The following is an 18,223-nucleotide window of genomic DNA, read 5'->3' as shown; positions in this document are numbered from 1 at the left end:
AACTCTTCCCTAAAGTTGAAAACAGGCTTTCTGTTTATATCCCCTTGGCCAGAACTTGGTCATGTTGTCACGCCTAACTGCAAAGGAATCTGGGAAATGTAGATCTTAACTGGGAGTGGCCACGTGCTTAGCCAAAACCCAGTGGTTGTTACTAAGAAGGAGAGAACAGCTGTTGGGGGACAGTTAGCAGACACTGCCACAGCTGCCTCGAGAGCAAATTTATGACAACGGAAAAACCATCAAACAGCTCCTGCTCTGCTGGGTTCTGGAATCTGCATCACGTGCCTGCCGAGTCGAAGGCGCCGAGCCAGGCAGGGTCACAGCTGCTGGTCTGAAGCTCCTTTTGTTTCCCAGGGTCACGGAGAAAGTCAGGTCTGTGCTGGGACATGGCCAGGGGTTGGGGTCCTGCGAACTGGCTGTGAAGCCACTTCCTCTGCTCCCCTCACGTGGGGAGGAGGGGTATTTGGTGAGATTAATCTATCTAGTCAAGGTCATGAGCTTGGATTTGTACCCGAGTACAGACTCCTCACCACGGGGCGACACTGCTTGGAGATCTGCAGGCCGAAGCTGTGGTTCTGCCCCCTGCCCCCGCCTCGCCTCTACTGTCCCAGCCCCTGGCCCAGCACCGTCTCAGTCCCCAGAGGCCAGTGACCTGGCTGGGTCCTGCCGGCAGCTCCAGGCACCATGCTGCCTTGGTCAGCAGAGGTTCCGGCCAAGGGCTGACCAGGGCAGAGTAAAGGGAAGGGGAGAAGCGGGCCCAGGGCACTGTTTGGTAACAAGCCGGGTCCGGTGGCTGAGGCATTGGCTCCAGCCGTGACCGTGTCTCGCCCACAGGGTAAGAAACCAGCTTTGCAGTTGATGCCCAGAGCAGCGATTTTCAAGAAATCACTGCGGGTGGTGCGTTAAGGAAAAAGAATGAAAAGAAAAGTTAAAGCAAAACAAAAATAAGTCAGATAGAAAATAGCAGAGTGCATAGTACACGGTAAGACGTAAGTACGATTTTCTGAGATTTTAATTTACATTTCGGGTGGAACGAGTTAGGAGAGAAATGGATTTCTTTCCCGCTATGGTAACCATTAAGAAAGAGCTAGAGCTTCCAATCTGGAAGGCCGCCTGCGGCTGGAAAGAGCCGTCAGGAATCATAGAATCGGGGCGCCTGGGTGGCTCAAACGGTTAAGCATCTGCCTTCGGCTCAGGTCATGATCTCAGGGTCCTGGGATTGAGCCCCTTAGGGGGCTCCCTGCTTGGTGGGGGGAGTCTGTTTCTCCCTCCCCCTCTGCTGCTGCCCCTGCTTGTGCTCTCGCTCTCTGTCAAATAAATAAAATTTTTTAAAAAATATGAATCATTGCCTTGATCTAAAAAAATTTTTAAATTGTTTTCACTTATTTGTTATTTTATGTTGCAAGCAATCCAACTTTGTAAAAAGTGGCACACAGTATAGAAGTGCGCCAAGTTCTTAAAAGTGCCCTCCACCTGCTCAGCGGCCTGCTTCCATGGCTACTGCCCATCCCAGTGCTGCTGGAGTTCTGGGGGGAGTCCCTCAGGGAAACTTTAATTCATCTACAGATGTCCTTTTTCTTTTAACATGAGTGGGATCCCTGTGATACACCGGCTGTTCTGCAACTTGCTTTAGAAATTTCACAGGTTTTCAGGGTGTTTAACTGGCTCAGTAAGTAAAGCACGTGACTCTGGATTTCAGGGCTGTGAGTTTGAGCCCCACGTTGGGAGTAGAGATTACTTAAAAATAAAAAAATTTTTTTAAAGATTTTATTTCTTTATTTGACAGAGAGAGAGAGAGAGCGCGCGAGTGAGCGCACGCACACACAGAGGGAGAGGGAGAAGCAGGCTCCCCGCTGAGCCGAGAGCTCGATGTGGGGCTCGAGCCCAGGACCCTGGGATCATGACCTGAGCCAAAAGCAGACCCTTAAGGGACTGAGCCACCTAGATACCCCTTAAAAATAAAATCTTAAAAAAAATTTTCACTCTTTTTTGGATTACCTTTTTTTTTTTTTTTTAAAGATTTTATTTATTTATTTGACAGACAGAGATCACAAGTAGGCAGAGAGGCAGGCAGAGAGAGAGGAGGAAGCAGGCTCCCTGCTGAGCAGAGAGCCCGATGTGGGGCTCGATCCCAGGACCCCGGGATCATGACCTGAGCCAAAGGCAGAGGCTTAACCCACTGAGCCACCCAGGTGCCCCTGGATTACCTTTTTTTTTAAACCTAAGCTTTATTGAAATACGATTCACAAACCTTACAGTGCATTCATTTGAAGTGTACAGTTTGGGGGGCCTGGGTGGCTCAGTCAGTGAAGCGTCATGATCTCGGGGTCCTGGGATGGAGCCCCGCGTCATTAGGGAGTCAGCTCCCTCCTCTCCCTCTGTGATCCTCTCTCTCTCTCTCTTGCTGTCTCTCAAATAAATAAATAAAATCTTTAAAAAAGTGTACAGTCTGATGGTTTTTTGTGTATTGGCAGTCACACAACCGGCACACAGTTTAAGAACATTTTGTGCCAATTCCAAAGAAATCCATTAGAAGTTATTCCCCATTCCCTCCCTCAAGTCTCCCCTTCCCCGTCCTTAGGCAACCACTCACATACCTTCTGTCTGTACAGATCTGCCTTCTCTGGACATTTCGTATAAATGGAGTCATTCAACATGTGTTCTTTTAGATCTTTCCCTTCCCTTGAAGCTTTCAAGGTTCACCCAAGTGTTGGCTTCTTCAGTCCTTTCTGAGGCTTCACAGCATTCCCTTGTGTGGATACATTTTATTTATTCGTTCAACAGTCCCTGAACATTAAGGTTGTTTCCCCTTTTGGCTGTTACAAACAATACTTCTATGAACGGATGTATCCAAGTTTTAATGTGATGTTTTTCCTTTCTCTGGGTGTGTACCCAGGAGTGGAATTGCTACATCATATAGTAATTCTGTGGTTAACTTTTTGAGGACCTGCCAGACTGTTTTCCAAAGTGGTTGCACCATTTTACATTCCTAGCAACAGTGTATGGGGGTTTTAGTTTTTCCATACCCTTGTCAACACTTACTATTTTCTGTTTGGTTTTTTTTTTTAATTATTATATCCATCGTAGTGGGTGTGGCTTTGACTAGTCCTTCTCTGATGACTAATGATGTAGAGCATCTTTTCATGTGCCTACTGGCCATGATTATGTCTTCTTTAGAGAAAAATCTATTCAAGTCTATTCAAGCCCTTTGCCCATGTTTTATTTATTAACCTTATTGTTAAGTTGTCTACATTTTTAAAAAAATTTTACTTATTTATTTGACAGTGAAAGAGATCACGAGCAGACAGAGAGGCAGGCAGAGAGAGAGGGGGAAGCAGGCTCCCCGGCGAGCAGAGAGCCCAATGCGGGGCTCGATCCCAGGACCCTGAGATCATGATCTGAGCTGAAGGCAGAGGCTTAATCCACTGAGCCACTCAGGCACCCCAAGTTGTCTACATTCTTTATAGAGTCCCTTACTAGCTTTATGATTTGCAAAACTTTGCTCCCATTCTGTGGGTGATCTCCCCGCTCTCTCGTTGGCGTCCTTTGAAGCACAAGTTCTGACGGTGCCTCATTTATCTGTTTCTTTGTTGCTTATGCTTTTCGTGTCATAGCTAAGAAAGCTTTGCCTGTCCCATCTCACAAAGATTTTCTCCTGTATTGTTTTCTAAGGGTCAGATGATTTCGTTTTTATATGTAAGTCTTTTATCCATTTTTAGTTATTTTTTGTGACTAGTGTAAGGGATGGGTTCAGTTTCATTCACTCGTCCCGGCACCATTGGTTGAAAAGAGTATTCTTTCCTCGTTGAATTGTCTTGGTGCTGTTGTCATAATCAATGGTTGTAAATATTGGGGTTCATTTCTGGACTCTGAAATCTATTCCATTGATCTGTGTCTATCCCAATACCAATACCAATGGTTTTGATGACTACAGCTTCATAGCAAGATTTGAATTCAGGAAGTGTGACTCCTTCAACTTTGTTCCTCTTTTTTCAAGACTGTTTTGGCTATTTTTGGTCCCTTGCATTTCCGTATGAACTTTAGCACGCACGCGCTTGTTAATTTCTTCAAAGAAGCCACTAGGAATTTGATAGCGATTGGTTTGAGTCTATAGATCATTTGGGGCAAGTATAGCCATCTTAGCAATATTAAATCCTCTGGGGGTGCCTGGGTGGCTCAGTCGTTAAGTGTCTGCCTTCTGCTCAGGTCATAATCCCAGGGTCCTGGGATCGAGCCCTGCATCAGGCTCCCCGCTCAGCAGGAAGCCTTCTTCCTCTCCCACTCCCCCTGCTTGTATTCCCTCTCTAGCTGTCTCTCTCTCTCTCTCAAATAAATAAATAAAGTCTTAAAAAAATAGGGGCGCCTGGGTGGCTCAGTGGGTTAAGGCCTCTGCCTTCGGCTCAGGTCATGATCTCGGGGTCCTGGGATTGAGCCCCGCATCGGGCTCTCTGCTCAGCGGGGAGCCTGCTTTCCCCCTCTCTCTCTGTCTGCCTCTCTGCCTACTTGTGATCTCTCTGTCAAATAAATAAAATCTCTAAAAAAAAAAAGTCTTAAAAAAATAAAATAAATTAAATTAAATTAAAAAAATCCTCTGATCTATGAACGCAGAATATCTTCCCCCCCTTTTTTTAGATCTTTAATTTCTTTCAGTGTGTTTTGTTTTTCAGTGTATGAGTCAGGTACTTCTTTTATTAAATTTATTCCCAAATATTTTATTCTTTTGTATGTTCTTTATAGGTGGACTTGTTCTCTTAATTTTTTTGGATTTTTCATTGCTAGTGTACAGAAATACTATTGAATTTTGTATTCTACAGTCTTGCTGAACTTTTTCTTGACTCTTTGCATGTTTTTGTATATCTAGAGCTTCCCCTTTTATAGTAACACGACAGTGCATGGTGTAGAAAGCCATACTTATGTAACAAACCTCTACTGATAGACATTGCGGGCTGTTAGTTGTTTTTTTTTTTTTCTTTCTGTTATTGATCATGCTAAAGAGGACATTCTTTGGGTCACTCAACCATTCTTGGGATGTGTATAGAGCTCCACTCTATGCCACGCGCTCTTCGAGGCACTGGGGATACAAACAGTAAGAGAGTAAAGGAGGTTTCAGCTTGGGAAAACCTCCTTGTAGCGAATAAAGCAGGGAGATGTGTTAGGGAGTAGTGCAGGTGCATTTGAGAGGAATCCTTTGAATTGAGATTTCTCTAGACTTCTCTTGAGTCAGGATCCAACTGATGAAAGAGAACCCACTGTTGGAAGATGGGGAAGATTGTTCCAGGCACAGAGGTTAGCAAGTACAAAGGCCCTGGGGTGGAAATGGGCTCCCCGTGTTCACCAAACAGAGAGCAAGCCATTGGGCCTGGAGAGGTGCCAAGGCCAGAGGAGAAGTGGGCAGGGACCAGACTAAAGCCGGCCTTGTAGTCTTAAAAGCCATTGGAGAGAAGCTGCCGGAGGGTGTTAAGCCGAGGAACGATCTGATCTACTTTACGTTCTAAAAAAGAAGCATTTATTTTCCCTTGCCTTATTTCAGACACTGAGTTCTCCAAAGTGGAATTACTGGGTCGACGGGTTTGTGCATTTAAAATGTTCTACATGCTGCCTGCCAAGTGGGCCTCCCCGAAAGATGCTGTACTTTTCCCTCCGAGGGCGCCAGTTCTCTTCGCCGCCGGGGGCACCCAGGGTGAGATGCACCGCGAGCTCTCACCCCCTGGGCCCCGGCACCCATTGTCTCACTTCCCTTGTAGGACCCACACCGCTGCGTTTGCCCCGCAACTCTGGCTCTGCTGCCCACCCCTTGGGTAACACGGGCCTCCCGGGAACATGGCAGACGAAGACCTCATTTTCCGCCTGGAAGGTGTTGACGGCGGCCAGACCCCCCGGGCTGGTCACGACGGTGAGTCTGAGGCCGACAGCGATGATGAGGAAGGTTACTTCATCTGCCCCATCACCGATGACCCCAGGTCACACCGGAATGGCAATTTCAAGGTTAATAACTACTCCAGCAACCTAATGACGAGTGAACAGTATGGCTCCAGCGGGTCCCCCGCAAGCTCCTTCCATTTTAAGGTGAGTGGGCCACGCCTTCCACCCCCACCCACCTGCCCCAGGGGATGGGGGAGCTGCTTGGGGTCTTCCCTGTGTTTCCAGAGCCTGGGCACCGCTCTAAATTCTGCCTCGGGGGATATGTGTGTCGCCCTGGGAGGATTCCGTGGGCTTAAAACAAGTTGCATTACTTTCGAGCGGGTGTTTTCAAAATAGCTGTGAAGACCCACTACTGGGTTGTGAAAACCTTAACCAGCTTTTAAAAAAAAAAAATGCAGCAGAGCAGAATAGACTAGGAAATACGGGAGACCTTTGCAAATTATAAAGATTGTATTTTTTTTTTAAGATTTTATTTATTTATTAGAGAATGAGAGAGAGAGAGAGCATGAGAGGGGGAGGGTCAGAGGGAGAAGCAGGCTCCCCACTGAGCACAGAGCCCGATTCGGGACTCGATCCCAGGACTCCAGGATCATGACCTGAGACAAAGGCAGTTGCCCAACTAACTGACCCACCCAGGTACCCATAAAGATCTTACTTTTTGGAACATATGCTGAAACACGTTCACACACATGAATATGGTAAACCAGTTGGTTGTTGACAGCCAGGCTCTAATCACGTAAATATTTGCATTTCACTCCTGATGGATGTGTATGTAGGTCCGGGGACATGACATAAAATATAGTACTTTGTGTTGGTTGTAGTCGAAAGAGCCCCCGCCTTACTATAACACTGTATGTTAACTGGAATTAAAATAAAAATTTAATTAAAAAATTTTTAAAAACCCCAACACTGCTTAGAGTTGGGCATCCTTCTATATTAAGGAAAAGTGTACTTGTTTTATCAGGAATTTGTGTTCATACTGTGGTAAAACTGGTATAAAGGAGAGGGGGTAAGATGTTTATAGGGCTTTTGTATCATAACTGGTGATGAAAAAAATTTCATTTATTTAGTCTCATCTCTGTGCCCAACATGGGGCTTGAACTCATAACCCCATGATCAAGGGTCATGTGTTCTTCCAACTGAGCCAGCCAGGTGCCTTGGAAAAAACGTAAATGGAATAATGCTCTCCTTATTAATTTGAGGTCCACCCACAGAAGGTGTATGTTAGTACTATAAGCAAAATGTACGTTACCGCTTTGGGATTAGGAATTGGAGTCACTCTTCTCTAACTTCAGAATTAATCTGTTTTTAGGAAATTAATAATTATAGTTCTTGGACAGTTGGTTATTTTCTTTTGTCAGGGCCAGAGTTCTAGATTAAGTCTCGGGGGTGGGGGGGCAGACAGCTCTGGAAACAGCCCTGTGGGTCCCCTGTGAAGTCAGCGGGCCACTGTGGGATCAGGTGGCCCCGTGGAGGGCCGCGTGCGAAGGGCAGGGGGACAGCCTGGCGTGCTTGTGTTCCCCGTGGGTCGGGGGCTTGAGGAGACGCAGAGTGCTGAGGCATCCCGTACCTGGTGTGAGGGAACCCGGCTGCCAGCGGGGGCTGGGGGGCTCAGGGCTCATGAAGCAGAAGCCAGCTCACACCAGCTCAGGGGAAGAGGGTATTTATTTCTTGGGAGCCAAGGGGAGAAACAATGTCTGGCCTCTCAGGGGTTGGGTCTAGGAACTGGAAGGCAGCAGAACTATCTCTCTCTCTCTTTCTCTCTCTCTCTTTTTTTTTATAAGGATTTTATTGTATTTATTTGACACAGAGAGACACGGCAAGAGAGGGAACACAAGCAGGGGGAGGAGCAGAGGGAGAAGGAGAAGCAGGCTTCCCGCTGAGCGGGGAGCCCGATGTGGGGCTCGATCCCAGGACCCTGGGATCCTGACCTGAGCCGAAGGCAGACGCTTAACGACCCAGCCACCCAGGGGTCCCTCTCTGTCTCTCTTTACCTGTTCTTTATTCTCCTCTGCCTCAGTTTACACATCAGGCAAGTGGACCCCCATCAGCCCCAGCACCCCACCTTACAGTTGGAGCCACATGCAAAGACAGATTTGACCCTCTCCATCCCAGCTGCAGACAAGGTTTGGGAGAGAACCAAGCATTCTCTCTCTGACCCAGTCATTTCTTTTTTTTTTTTTTTTTAAGATTTTATTTATTTATTTGACAGAGATCACAAATAGGCAAAGAGGCAGGCAGAGAGAGAGATGGGGGGGAAGCAGGCTCCCTGCTGAGCAGAGAGCCCGATTCGGGGCTCAATCCCATGACCCTGAGATCATGATCTGAGCCGAAGGCAGAGGCTTAACCCACTGAGCCATCCAGGCACCCCAAGAGGGGCTTATTTAAATTTTAAACCATGGTCCTAAGAGAATACTGTATTTACATTAAAACAGAGATGATATTTCTTTTTTTATATATATATATTTTTTTAAGATTTTATTTATTTATTTGACAGAGATCACAAGTAGGCAGAGAGGCAGGCAGAGAGGGAGGAAGGGAAGCAGGCTCCCTGCTGAGCAGAGAGCCTGATGCGGGGCTCGATCCCAGGACCCTGAGATCATGACCTGAACTGAAGGCAGAGGCTTTAACCCACTGAGCCACCCAGGCGCCCCTTTTTTTTTTTTTTTAATATTTTATTTATTTATTTGACAGAGAGGGAGGGAGAGCGAGCACAAGTAGGGGGAACTGCAGGCAGAGGGCGAGGGAGAAGCAGGCTCCCCGCTGAGCAGAAAGCCTGACATGGGGCTCCATCCCCAGGAGCCCAGGAACATGACCTGAGCCAAGGGTAGATGCTTAACCAACTGAGCCATCCAGGAGTTCCAGAGATGATGTTTCTATATGATTTGACTTTACAATGCCAAGGTATGTGTGTGTGTGTGTGTGTGTGTGTGTGTGTGTGTGTGTGTATATACATACACACACATTTGGTGGAAAGATCCATGAAAAGCCATAAGGACAGTATGGACATAATTAGAATTTAAAAAAATGGTAGCTATTTTTATTTTTATATACTGTTAATTAAGAAGGCAAGTTGAAATATAATACAGTCCCACATTTATCAAAAAAATATACACATGTCTTCATATTTACATAGCCAAAACTTGTATGGAGGAATTTGTACACAGTAGTTAATAGTGATTCTCTTGGGGGGAGAGGGTGCTGTTACAGGGGGCTTTGTCTACATTATATGTATTTCTAAACATATGAGACTTATAAGCTACACCTGTGTATTATTTGTGTGCAGAAAAATACTTTAGAAGAAGAAAACTAAAGCAAAACAGCCAGGTCACCTCACCTCTCCCAAACAAAGAACTCAATAAATTGCCCCTCCTTAAAATTTCTACAAGGGGGCGCCTGGGTGGCTCAGGGGTTTAAGCCTCTGCCTTCAGCTCGGGTCATGATCTCAGGGTCCTGGGATCGAGCCCCGCATCGGGCTCTCTGCTCAGCAGGAGCCTGCTTCCCCTTCTCTCTGTCTGCCTAGCTCTGATTTCTCTCTGTCAAATAAATAAAATCTTTAAAAAAAAAAAAAAATTTCTACAAGGCCTGGTTCAAAATCCTCACCAAGGATGGGCGCACGCATGGTCCCCAAGGGCCCCTCGGGCTCTGCTCACCCCATATCTCTCCCCGTTCCTGGAACAGGTTTCCCTTTTCACGCCTCTGCCTGAAAGCTCTTTAAACTAATGTCTCAGTCTGGTCTGTTAAAGTGATTGTTCTGGCTCCCTCGGGATGTGGTTTTAAGACACCCTGCCCTGGCTATCTCTTGAGCATTCTCTGGGGCTCCCAGCAGGCCTCTGTGTGCGTCTGTCATCCCCCAGCTGAGTCAGCCGCTGCCTGCAAGGCTGGGGACGATCTGATAGCACTTCCCCTTCCTTGTACTGGGTCGAATGACCAGTTACGGACCAGTTGTGCCTCTTGGTTGTCCACCATCCTAGGTAACGGAAAGCAGGCTCTGTGGGGTTCCCGTTGCCCGAGGCAGCTTTGGAGGGGGGACAGCAGCTCCGTTTTCCAAACCTCACTCCTCCTGGCCCTCCCCGAAGGGAACGTGTTTTCTGTTTACTGTTGACATGGCAACCTGGGTTGTTCAACCAAAATGGCCTCCAGAGAGGTGTCACCCTGGCAAGTACCGGGCGTGTGGTGTGAACAGTCCAATTCTGTCACTGTCAAGGCCACGGTCTTCCGCCTCGTTCCCCGGAGGATGGTGGTGGTGTTGTTCAGGGGGCCGTCCTCTTGATAGAACATCAGGCAGCCAACCAAGGATGTTTATAGAATTTGCCATAACATGGGAAAGCGCTTCTGCTCTGGCGTTAAACTCAGATAGAATATAGAGTATAGGGGCACCTGGGTGGCTCAGTGGGTTAGGCCTCTGTCTTTGGCTCAGGTCATGATCCCAGGGTCCTGGGATCGAGCCCCGCATTGGGGGGGGGGTCTCTGCTCAGCAGGGAGCCTGCTTCCCCCCCCCTCTGCCTGCTTCTCTGACTACTTGTGATCTCTGTCAAATAAATAAATAAAATCTTAAAAAAAAAAAGAATATAGAGTATAGTTCCAGCTTTGTAAAACACACTCATGCGTGCACGCGTGTACACACACACGCGCGCGCAGGCGCATGTACACACAACAAAAGCCTGGAAGGGAGTATATCAGTGCTCCAAAATGGATAGGATCTGGAGAGATCGCATTCCCTTTCCACTGTTCTGTTGTTTCTCCATTGTCTAAAATGAGCACACATATATATATATTTTTTAAGATTTTATTTATTTATTTGACAGAGAGATCACAAGTAGACAGAGAGGCAGGCAGAGAGAGAGAGGGAAGCAGGCTCCCCGCTGAGCAGAGAGCCCAATGTGGGGCTTGATCCCAGGACCCTGAGATCATGACCTGAGCCAAAGGCAGAGGCTTTAACCCACTGAGCCACCCAGGTGCCCCGAGCACACATATATTTTAATTTTTTCAATAAAGTAGGAAATTTGGAACACCCAGGTGGCTCAGTCTGTTAAACATCTGCCTTCGGTTCAGGTCGTGATCTCAGGGTCCTGGGATCGAGCCCCACGTCGGACTCCCTGCTCAGCGGGGAGCCTGCTTCTCCCGCAGTCCCTCCCCTTGTTTGTGCTCTCTCTCACTCTCTCAAATAAGTAAATAAAATTTTTAAAAAAGAAAGTGGGAGGGGCGCCTGGGTGGCTCAGTGGGTTAAAGCCTTTGCCTTCGGCTCAGGTCATGATCCCAGCGTCCTGGGATCCAGCCCCGCATCCGGCTCTCTGCTCAGCAGGGAGCCTGCTTCCTCCCTTCTCTCTGCCTGCCTCTCTGCCTACTTGTGATCGGTCTGTCAAATAAATAAATAAAATCTTTTAAAAAAAAAAGTGGGAAATTTTATTTTTAAAAATTGTTTTCCTGGTGTGGGAGTATCTTGGGGGTCATTCCATATCCCACCTCCTTTACCTACCTACCTACCTACTAGGTACCTTTATCTATCTATTTATTTATTTTTCACCTCTTTTATTTCTCTTTTTTAAAATTTATTTGTGGGGGCAGAGGGAGAGGGAGAGAATCCCAAGCACATTCCGCACTGAGTACAGAGCCTGACACGGGGCTTGATCTCTGGACCCTGAGATTGTGATCTGAGACAAAATCAAGATTCAGATGCTTAACCCACTGAGCCACCCAGGGGCCCCTCGCCTTTTATTTTGAGAGTGAATTGTATTCTGTCACATGATGTACGTGGATTTCTTGAGCCAGCCCTCTTCTTGGAAGGACACTTCCACCCCCCCCCCACATATTTTCCTTTACAAACAGTGCTGTAATAAATCTTATATGTATATCTAAGCAAACTTTAAAATACATGTATATTTCCTAATATGTAAATAAATATATATCCAAAAAAGAATTCAAACTGTATCCAAGGTAGAGTGATAAGTGAGCCTTGCCCCGCCCTCCCCATCCCTGTTCCCCGGGGGATGTCCTTCCAGAGGCGTTGCTGGCGTGTAGAAGCACGCACATGTATATGACCCTCCCCTTTTCTTTTTTATGGAAATGTTAGGTGCCTGCAAACCTGTTCTGCAGCCTTGTGGCTGTCTTCCCGTATGGGCACAGACGAGCTGACATCAGCTAGCCCTTACGTAACGGCCGCCGTGGGAAGGGCAGGCACAGCTCTGCACACTTTACTCATATTTGATCTGTACAGAAGTCCTGGGACAACGGGTGTGGATGGCAAACCCAAGGTTCTGAGATCTGAATTGCTCGATGTTCTTCATGACGGCAGTATGTGGCAGATAATTTTGTTGTTGTTTCTTGATGGCTGAATATCATGTCTGGAAACCCCATAATGAATTGAGCCAGTCCCTCATGGTAGGAAGGTCGTTTCCAGTCTTTTGCTACCACAAACGGCTCTTCCAAAAACATCTCTGTCCGTATGGCCTTGTGCCTGTGCACGGGCACACCTGCCACGTTAAATCCCCAGGTGTGGAGTGGCTGGAGCAAAACGTTTAGAACTCGGCTCGGCATTGCCGACTGCCTCTAAGAGGTCGCACCAGCGTCTGCTGCTCACGCTGTGTGAGCACGCTGGCTCCCCATGCCCTTGTTGGAAGACTTTGGTGATTCCAGTTCTATTTTCAGCCCACCAAGGGTGGCCCCAACAGCTGGGTCAGAGGACAGCGATTACCCCAGAATGAGATGGAGATGACAGCATCCAATGACTTACGGGGAAGAGAGATGTCCCTGCCCACCCCGAGCCCCAGGAAGCCCCACCCTGGCAGGACTGGGCTTCTGTCCCTGCCCAGTGACCGCGGGAAGCTCAGTGCATACCCAGAGGTGATGAACATTTTGGGGCTCTGCCCAATGCTTTGGGAATGCACAACCAGACAGGGAAGCTTAGGCATCTAGCAGTCCAGAAAGCTCTGGACCTCCAGCAAGTTGAGGGCCTGCTGGGCAGATGAAGGGAAAAAAGGGGCGCGCTGGCAGTGGGCAGGAGGTCACCCGGTGACCTGTGTCTGAAAAACAGGAGGGGGCTGTGGAGACGCAAGCCCCACTGCTGGGACTCCTCTCTCTGAAGTCTGTGCAGGTGCTCAGATCCTTTGTGGAAATGTATTGGGGGTACAAGGGGCCCCTTCTTTAACTTTGTCAGATTTTTTTAGCAGCTTCATTGCAATAGAATTCATAATAACATACAATTTACCCATTGGGAATGTCCAGTGCAGCAGCGTGAAATACATTTATACAATTCTGCATGCACATCACCACTATCAATTTTAGCCCATCTTCCTTAGCCCTAAAAACAAACCGCATACCCCTTAGCCATACCCACCCAGGATCCCCAGTCCACCTAGCCTCTGGCAGCCACTAATCTACTTTCTATGGATTTGCCTGTTCTGGACATTTCATAGAAATTGGATTACATAACATGGGGTGTTTTGTGTTTGGCTTCTTTCACTTGGTGCAACATTTTCGAGGTTCCTCCGTGTAGAACCCTGTGTCCATGCTCGTTTTTCATTGATGAATAGTATCCCATTGCATGGAGATACCATATATTTTTTTAAGATTTTGTTTATTTATTAGCGCAAGCAAGGGGAACAGCAGAGGCAGAGGGAGAAGCAGTTTCCCCACTGAGCAAGGAGCCCAACCCGGGGCTCGATTCCGGGACCCTGGGATCATGACCTGAGCTGAACACGCTCAACCCACTGAGCCGCCCAGGTCCCCTGTTGATCCGCATTTGGGTCACGTGGTCATACTCAGTTTGGTTCTCAAACTCCCTTTTTGCAAAAGAGTGGGGAACTGGGGCGTGATGGGCTTGGTCTGAGTTCTGGGTCTGCCGGCTCCTGGTCGCTGCAGGTCTATAGGCAAGTTTCCTCCTTGCTCTCCGAGCCTCAGGCACTTTCTTGGTGGACTGGGGAGCTATCCTGCCTGCCCACCTGGGCTTCAGCGCAGTCGCCGTGCTGCAGGCTGGGATTCTGTCTGGGGAGGGGCTTTTAGGAGGCAAGAGTGTTATGCCACCCCAGGGAATGTTACTGCTTTGCCGGGGGTTTTTTCTTTTTTAAGATTTGATTTATTTATTTGAGAGAGGAGAACACGCACACAGAAGGGCAGAGGGGCAGAGGGAGAAGGAGAAGCAGACTCCCCGCAGAGCAGGGAGCCCAACACAAGGCTCCATCCCAGGACCCCAGGACTGTGACCTGAGCCGCAGGCTGATGCTTAACCAACTGAGCCACCCAGGCACCCCAGCTTTGCTGGTTATTACTTCCATCCTTCCCATCCTTTCCTCTCTAGCTCTGGCTCTGAGTCCCACTGCGGAGACAACCAGCAGCAACTACTCCTTTTGACAAAGATTCCTTTAGAACTTTTAGCTTTATTTCTTTGGCGGTTACTTGTTTGATTGCTTATAGAAGTACTCCCTGTTCCTGGCAGAAAGCGGTGAGAGAGTAGATATAATTGCTATGGAGGTCCTAGTGTATATTTCGGTCTTTTCTGTATTTCACTATAAATAGAAACCTGACTAAATAGAGATTTTTATTACAATAATAAGATCATGTATATATGCTCTTCAGTGACCAGTTTTTCTTGGCAAACGAGAGATGGTGCATATCTTTCCATATTAGTCAATGTGGATCTGGTTCCTCTTTTTTCTTAACATCTCCCTGGCAGCCCATTGTATGTTCGCGGCACCATTGGGGTAAGCATTTCCTCTTGCGGGCAGCTTCCAGGTTTTTTGCTGCCGTAGTCGATACCGTGTTCCCTGGAGGTTGCATGAAACCTCTGTAGGCGTGCGGTCCAGACTGGGGCAGCCACACAGCCCTGTGGCTCCTTCTGCAGTGAACACTCAAGCAAGCAAGCTCGCTTCCCCCATTCCTCCCGCTGCTTTTTCTGCATCCTTGGGTGTAGCCAGCAGGGGTGAGGCAGGCTGACCTTAGAGCTACAGTTTCTTAGAGTCTATGGAAAGGATTGTAGGAAGAAACATTGTATAACATCCACTGGGAGTGTAACTGTTGATATCCCGGGGAGGACTTAGGCAGCCGTGATTGCTGTGTCGGTGGTCGTAAGAACAGCACCAAGTCAGCAGTAGCATCCCGTGTGCCAGAGAAATTGCAAACACGTTACCTGCGCATCCGGCCTCACTGCTGGCATATTCCAGGAAATTGGTTGTTGTTATTATTATTATATATTTATGTATTTATTTAAAGATTCTATTTATTTATTTGAGAGAGAGAGCATGAGAGTAGAGGGGTCAGCAGGAGAAGCAGACTCCCTGCTGAGCAGGGAGCCCGATGTGGGACTCCATCCTGGGACTCCAGGATCATGACCTGAGCCAAAGGCAGTTGCTTAACTGAGCCACCCAGGCGCCCTGGTATTTATTTTTATTTTGTACTCTCGGGCTTTGAGGAACCAAAGATTTTTCCACTCTCTAGGCAAGGTTGTATTTTCCTTTTTAGGAACTGTGCCCCACCCCCCCGCACCCGGGGCCTCCTATTCTGGGCAAGATAGTGCGCACCAACAACTGAGTTTGGATCTTTATTTTAGTTTGTCTTAGTTTTTGAAAAAGATTTTATTTATTTATTAGAGAGAGCATGAGTGGGGCAGAGTGCGAGGGAGAAGCAGACTGTCTGCTGAGCACGGAGCCCGAGGGCCTCAATCCCAGGACCCTGAGGTGATGACCTGAGCCAAAGGCACTTAATGAATTGAGCCACCCAGGCACCCTTATTTTATTTTATATATTTTTAAAAGATTTTATTTGTTTATTTGACAGGCAGAGATCACAAGTAGGCAGAGAGGCAGGCAGAGAAAGAGGGGAAAGCAGGCTCCCCGCTGAGCAGAGAGCCTGATGCGGGGCTTGATCCCAGGACCCTGGGATCATGACCTGAGCCGAAGGCAGAGGCTTTAACCCACTGAACCACCCAGGAGCCCCACACCCCTATTTTATTTTATTTTTTTCCAGATCTTTAGAACTAGAGAACATTAGAGGTAGCAGGGCCTTGAGAATCCCCTAAGCCGGTGACCTTTGTTAACTTCGACTTACCCATGCATTACCTGAAGGCTATTCAGTGCGTTAATATTCTTATAGTAAAAACAGACACACAACGTAGATAAAGCTGAAGTCTCTTTGACCATCCCCATATCCTCCTTCTATTCCCAGAGATGACCATTTTAGATTCATTTGGTATAAAGCACCTTCAGACCTCTTTCCTGTCCTCATCCATAAAGATACACTTATGTGTATGTGTACAGACACACTCATTCTTAGAAATGCGTAGTGCTGGGACGCCTGGGTGGCTCAGTTGGTTAAGCGGCTGCCTTCGGCTCAGGTCATGATCCCAGCGTCCTGGGATCGAGTCCCACATCGGGCTCCTTGCTTGGCGGGGAGCCTGCTTCTCCCTCTGCCTCTGCCTGCCACTCTGTCTGCCTGTGCTCGCTCGCTCTATCTCTCTAACAAATAAATAAAAAAAAAAAGCTATTAAGAAATGTGTAGTGCTGATTTGTGGGTTTCCTCCACCAGTAAATGGTGTCCTACTGTTTCCGTTTTTCAGCAACTTGCTTTTTTCCCCTTAAACAGTAAGTCTTAGAGATTGCCCATTCAATACCTTGATCTTTTTTTTTTTTTAAATCCGTACACCCAATGTGGGGCTTGAACTCATGACCCCCAAGATCAAGAATCATGTGCTTTTTCGACTGAGCCAGCCAGATGGCCCAACATGTTGATTTTTATTTGTTTTCTTTTAAATAGGCTCCACGGGGCTTGAACTCACAGCCCTGAGATGGAGACCTGGGGCTGATATCAAGCATCAGATGCTTAACTGAGCCACCCAGGTGTCTTGAACACACCTCACCTTGATCTTTTTTTTTTTTTTAAAGATATTATTTATTTATTTGAGGAAGAGGGAATGCACATGAGTGGGGGAGGGCCAAAGGGAGGGCAGATAATCCCGAGCAGACCCCACACCGAGCACAGAGCCCAGTGCAGGACTTAATCCGTGATCCCGAGATCATGACCCGAGCTGAAAGCAGGAGTTGGATAATTAGCTAGCTGAGCCACCTGGGTGCCCCACACGTTGATCTTTTCCACTTGATCTTAGCCAAAAGGCCGAGAAGCAATATACCTTGATTTTTTTTTTTATTGATTTTATTTATTTATTTGACAGACAGAGATCACAAGTAGGCAGAGAGGCAGGCAGAGAGAGAGAGAGGAGGAAGCAGGCTCCCCGCTGAGCAGAGAGCCCGATGTGGGACTCGATCCCAGGACTCTGGGATCATGACTTGAGCCGAAAGCAGAGGCTTTAACCCACTGAGCCACCCAGGTTCCCTACCTTGATCTTTTTAATGGCTCTGTTCTACTCTACCAAGTGTGTGGAATCTTCTCCCTGTGCACAGGCAGGTTTTCGGTAATGCCCCAGCGTTCTCTAGCATCGTAAGCGCAGACCCGTCCTTGGCTGCTCACCTGTGCACACCTGGGTAGGTGATCAGGGTGGCTGGGTCACGAGGCAGTGGAAGCACTACCGGATGGCTGTCAGGTGACAGTACCTGCCTCCCCCACTCTCGGGGTCTGAGAGGACCCACTTCTCCGGCCTCCATAAACACCTGTTTTGCTTACCCTGATGGGTAAAATCGTACACTGGTGGTCCACAGCTCATTTTGGCACTGTTAACTGTAATGAGCTTTGTAACCTCAGCGAACTGCTATTTCTTGGGGGGAGAAACGTGTCTAGCCCAGGTCGGGGGGAGGCAGGAAAAACATTTGGCCACTATTAGTCAAAATGTTCTTCGTTGTCCTTTGTAAACAAGGAAATGGAGGATCGCACAATTAGTCAGCCGAGGGTGGGGACCAGAGTCGAGGGAACAAATCTTCGTCTAGGACCTTTTATGTTGTGCCTTAAAAGAAACGCTCGTGGCATTAAACCCGCCCGTTGCCAACAAGGCGTGCCACGATTCTTTTCTGGGTTTGGCAAAAAGTAATTTCGATCCTGTGGAATAACACGCCCTCAAATTCTGAAATATTTTTTCCTTGTTTTTTTTTTTTCATCTAGAGCCACAGCCTCCAGCCAGGAGGTAATTTCCTCCCTGAATGGGGAGAGTTGGGGAGCGTTTGAGTCACTGGTTGAGAGAGTGCAGTGGGAAGTGGGAGAGCCACGTGTCCCAGGCAGGGCATAGAGCACCAGGACAGATGGACAGACGGACCCTCAGGCTCAGAACACTGCAACTTCCTTGACAGGCTGGGATCAGACAGGCTGCTGCTCACAGTACCTAGAATAGGAAAAGAGACAGTGGTACTTTTTTTTTTTTTTTTT

The 18,223-nt window shown here is 47.7% G+C and overlaps 1 protein-coding gene across 1 annotated transcript in view; it reads left to right on the top strand.

Annotated features, from left to right (window-relative positions):
- EEF2K (eukaryotic elongation factor 2 kinase) overlaps positions 1–18,223 on the top strand; it is a 61,956-nt gene that overhangs the window by 10,280 nt on the left and 33,453 nt on the right. Inside the window, exon 2 of the mRNA XM_080831718.1 lies at positions 5,745–6,066. Within this exon, the coding sequence (XP_080687844.1) occupies positions 5,821–6,066 (246 nt within the window). The 5' untranslated portion in view covers positions 5,745–5,820. The remainder of the gene's footprint in view (positions 1–5,744; positions 6,067–18,223) is intronic.

Source organism: Martes martes (assembly GCF_963455335.1).
Source record: "Martes martes genome assembly, contig: SUPER_18_unloc_1, whole genome shotgun sequence".
Taxonomy (NCBI): Eukaryota; Metazoa; Chordata; class Mammalia; order Carnivora; family Mustelidae; genus Martes; species Martes martes.
The sequence above is the reverse complement of the archived record's forward strand: the minus strand, read 5'-3'. Positions and strand labels throughout refer to the sequence as shown.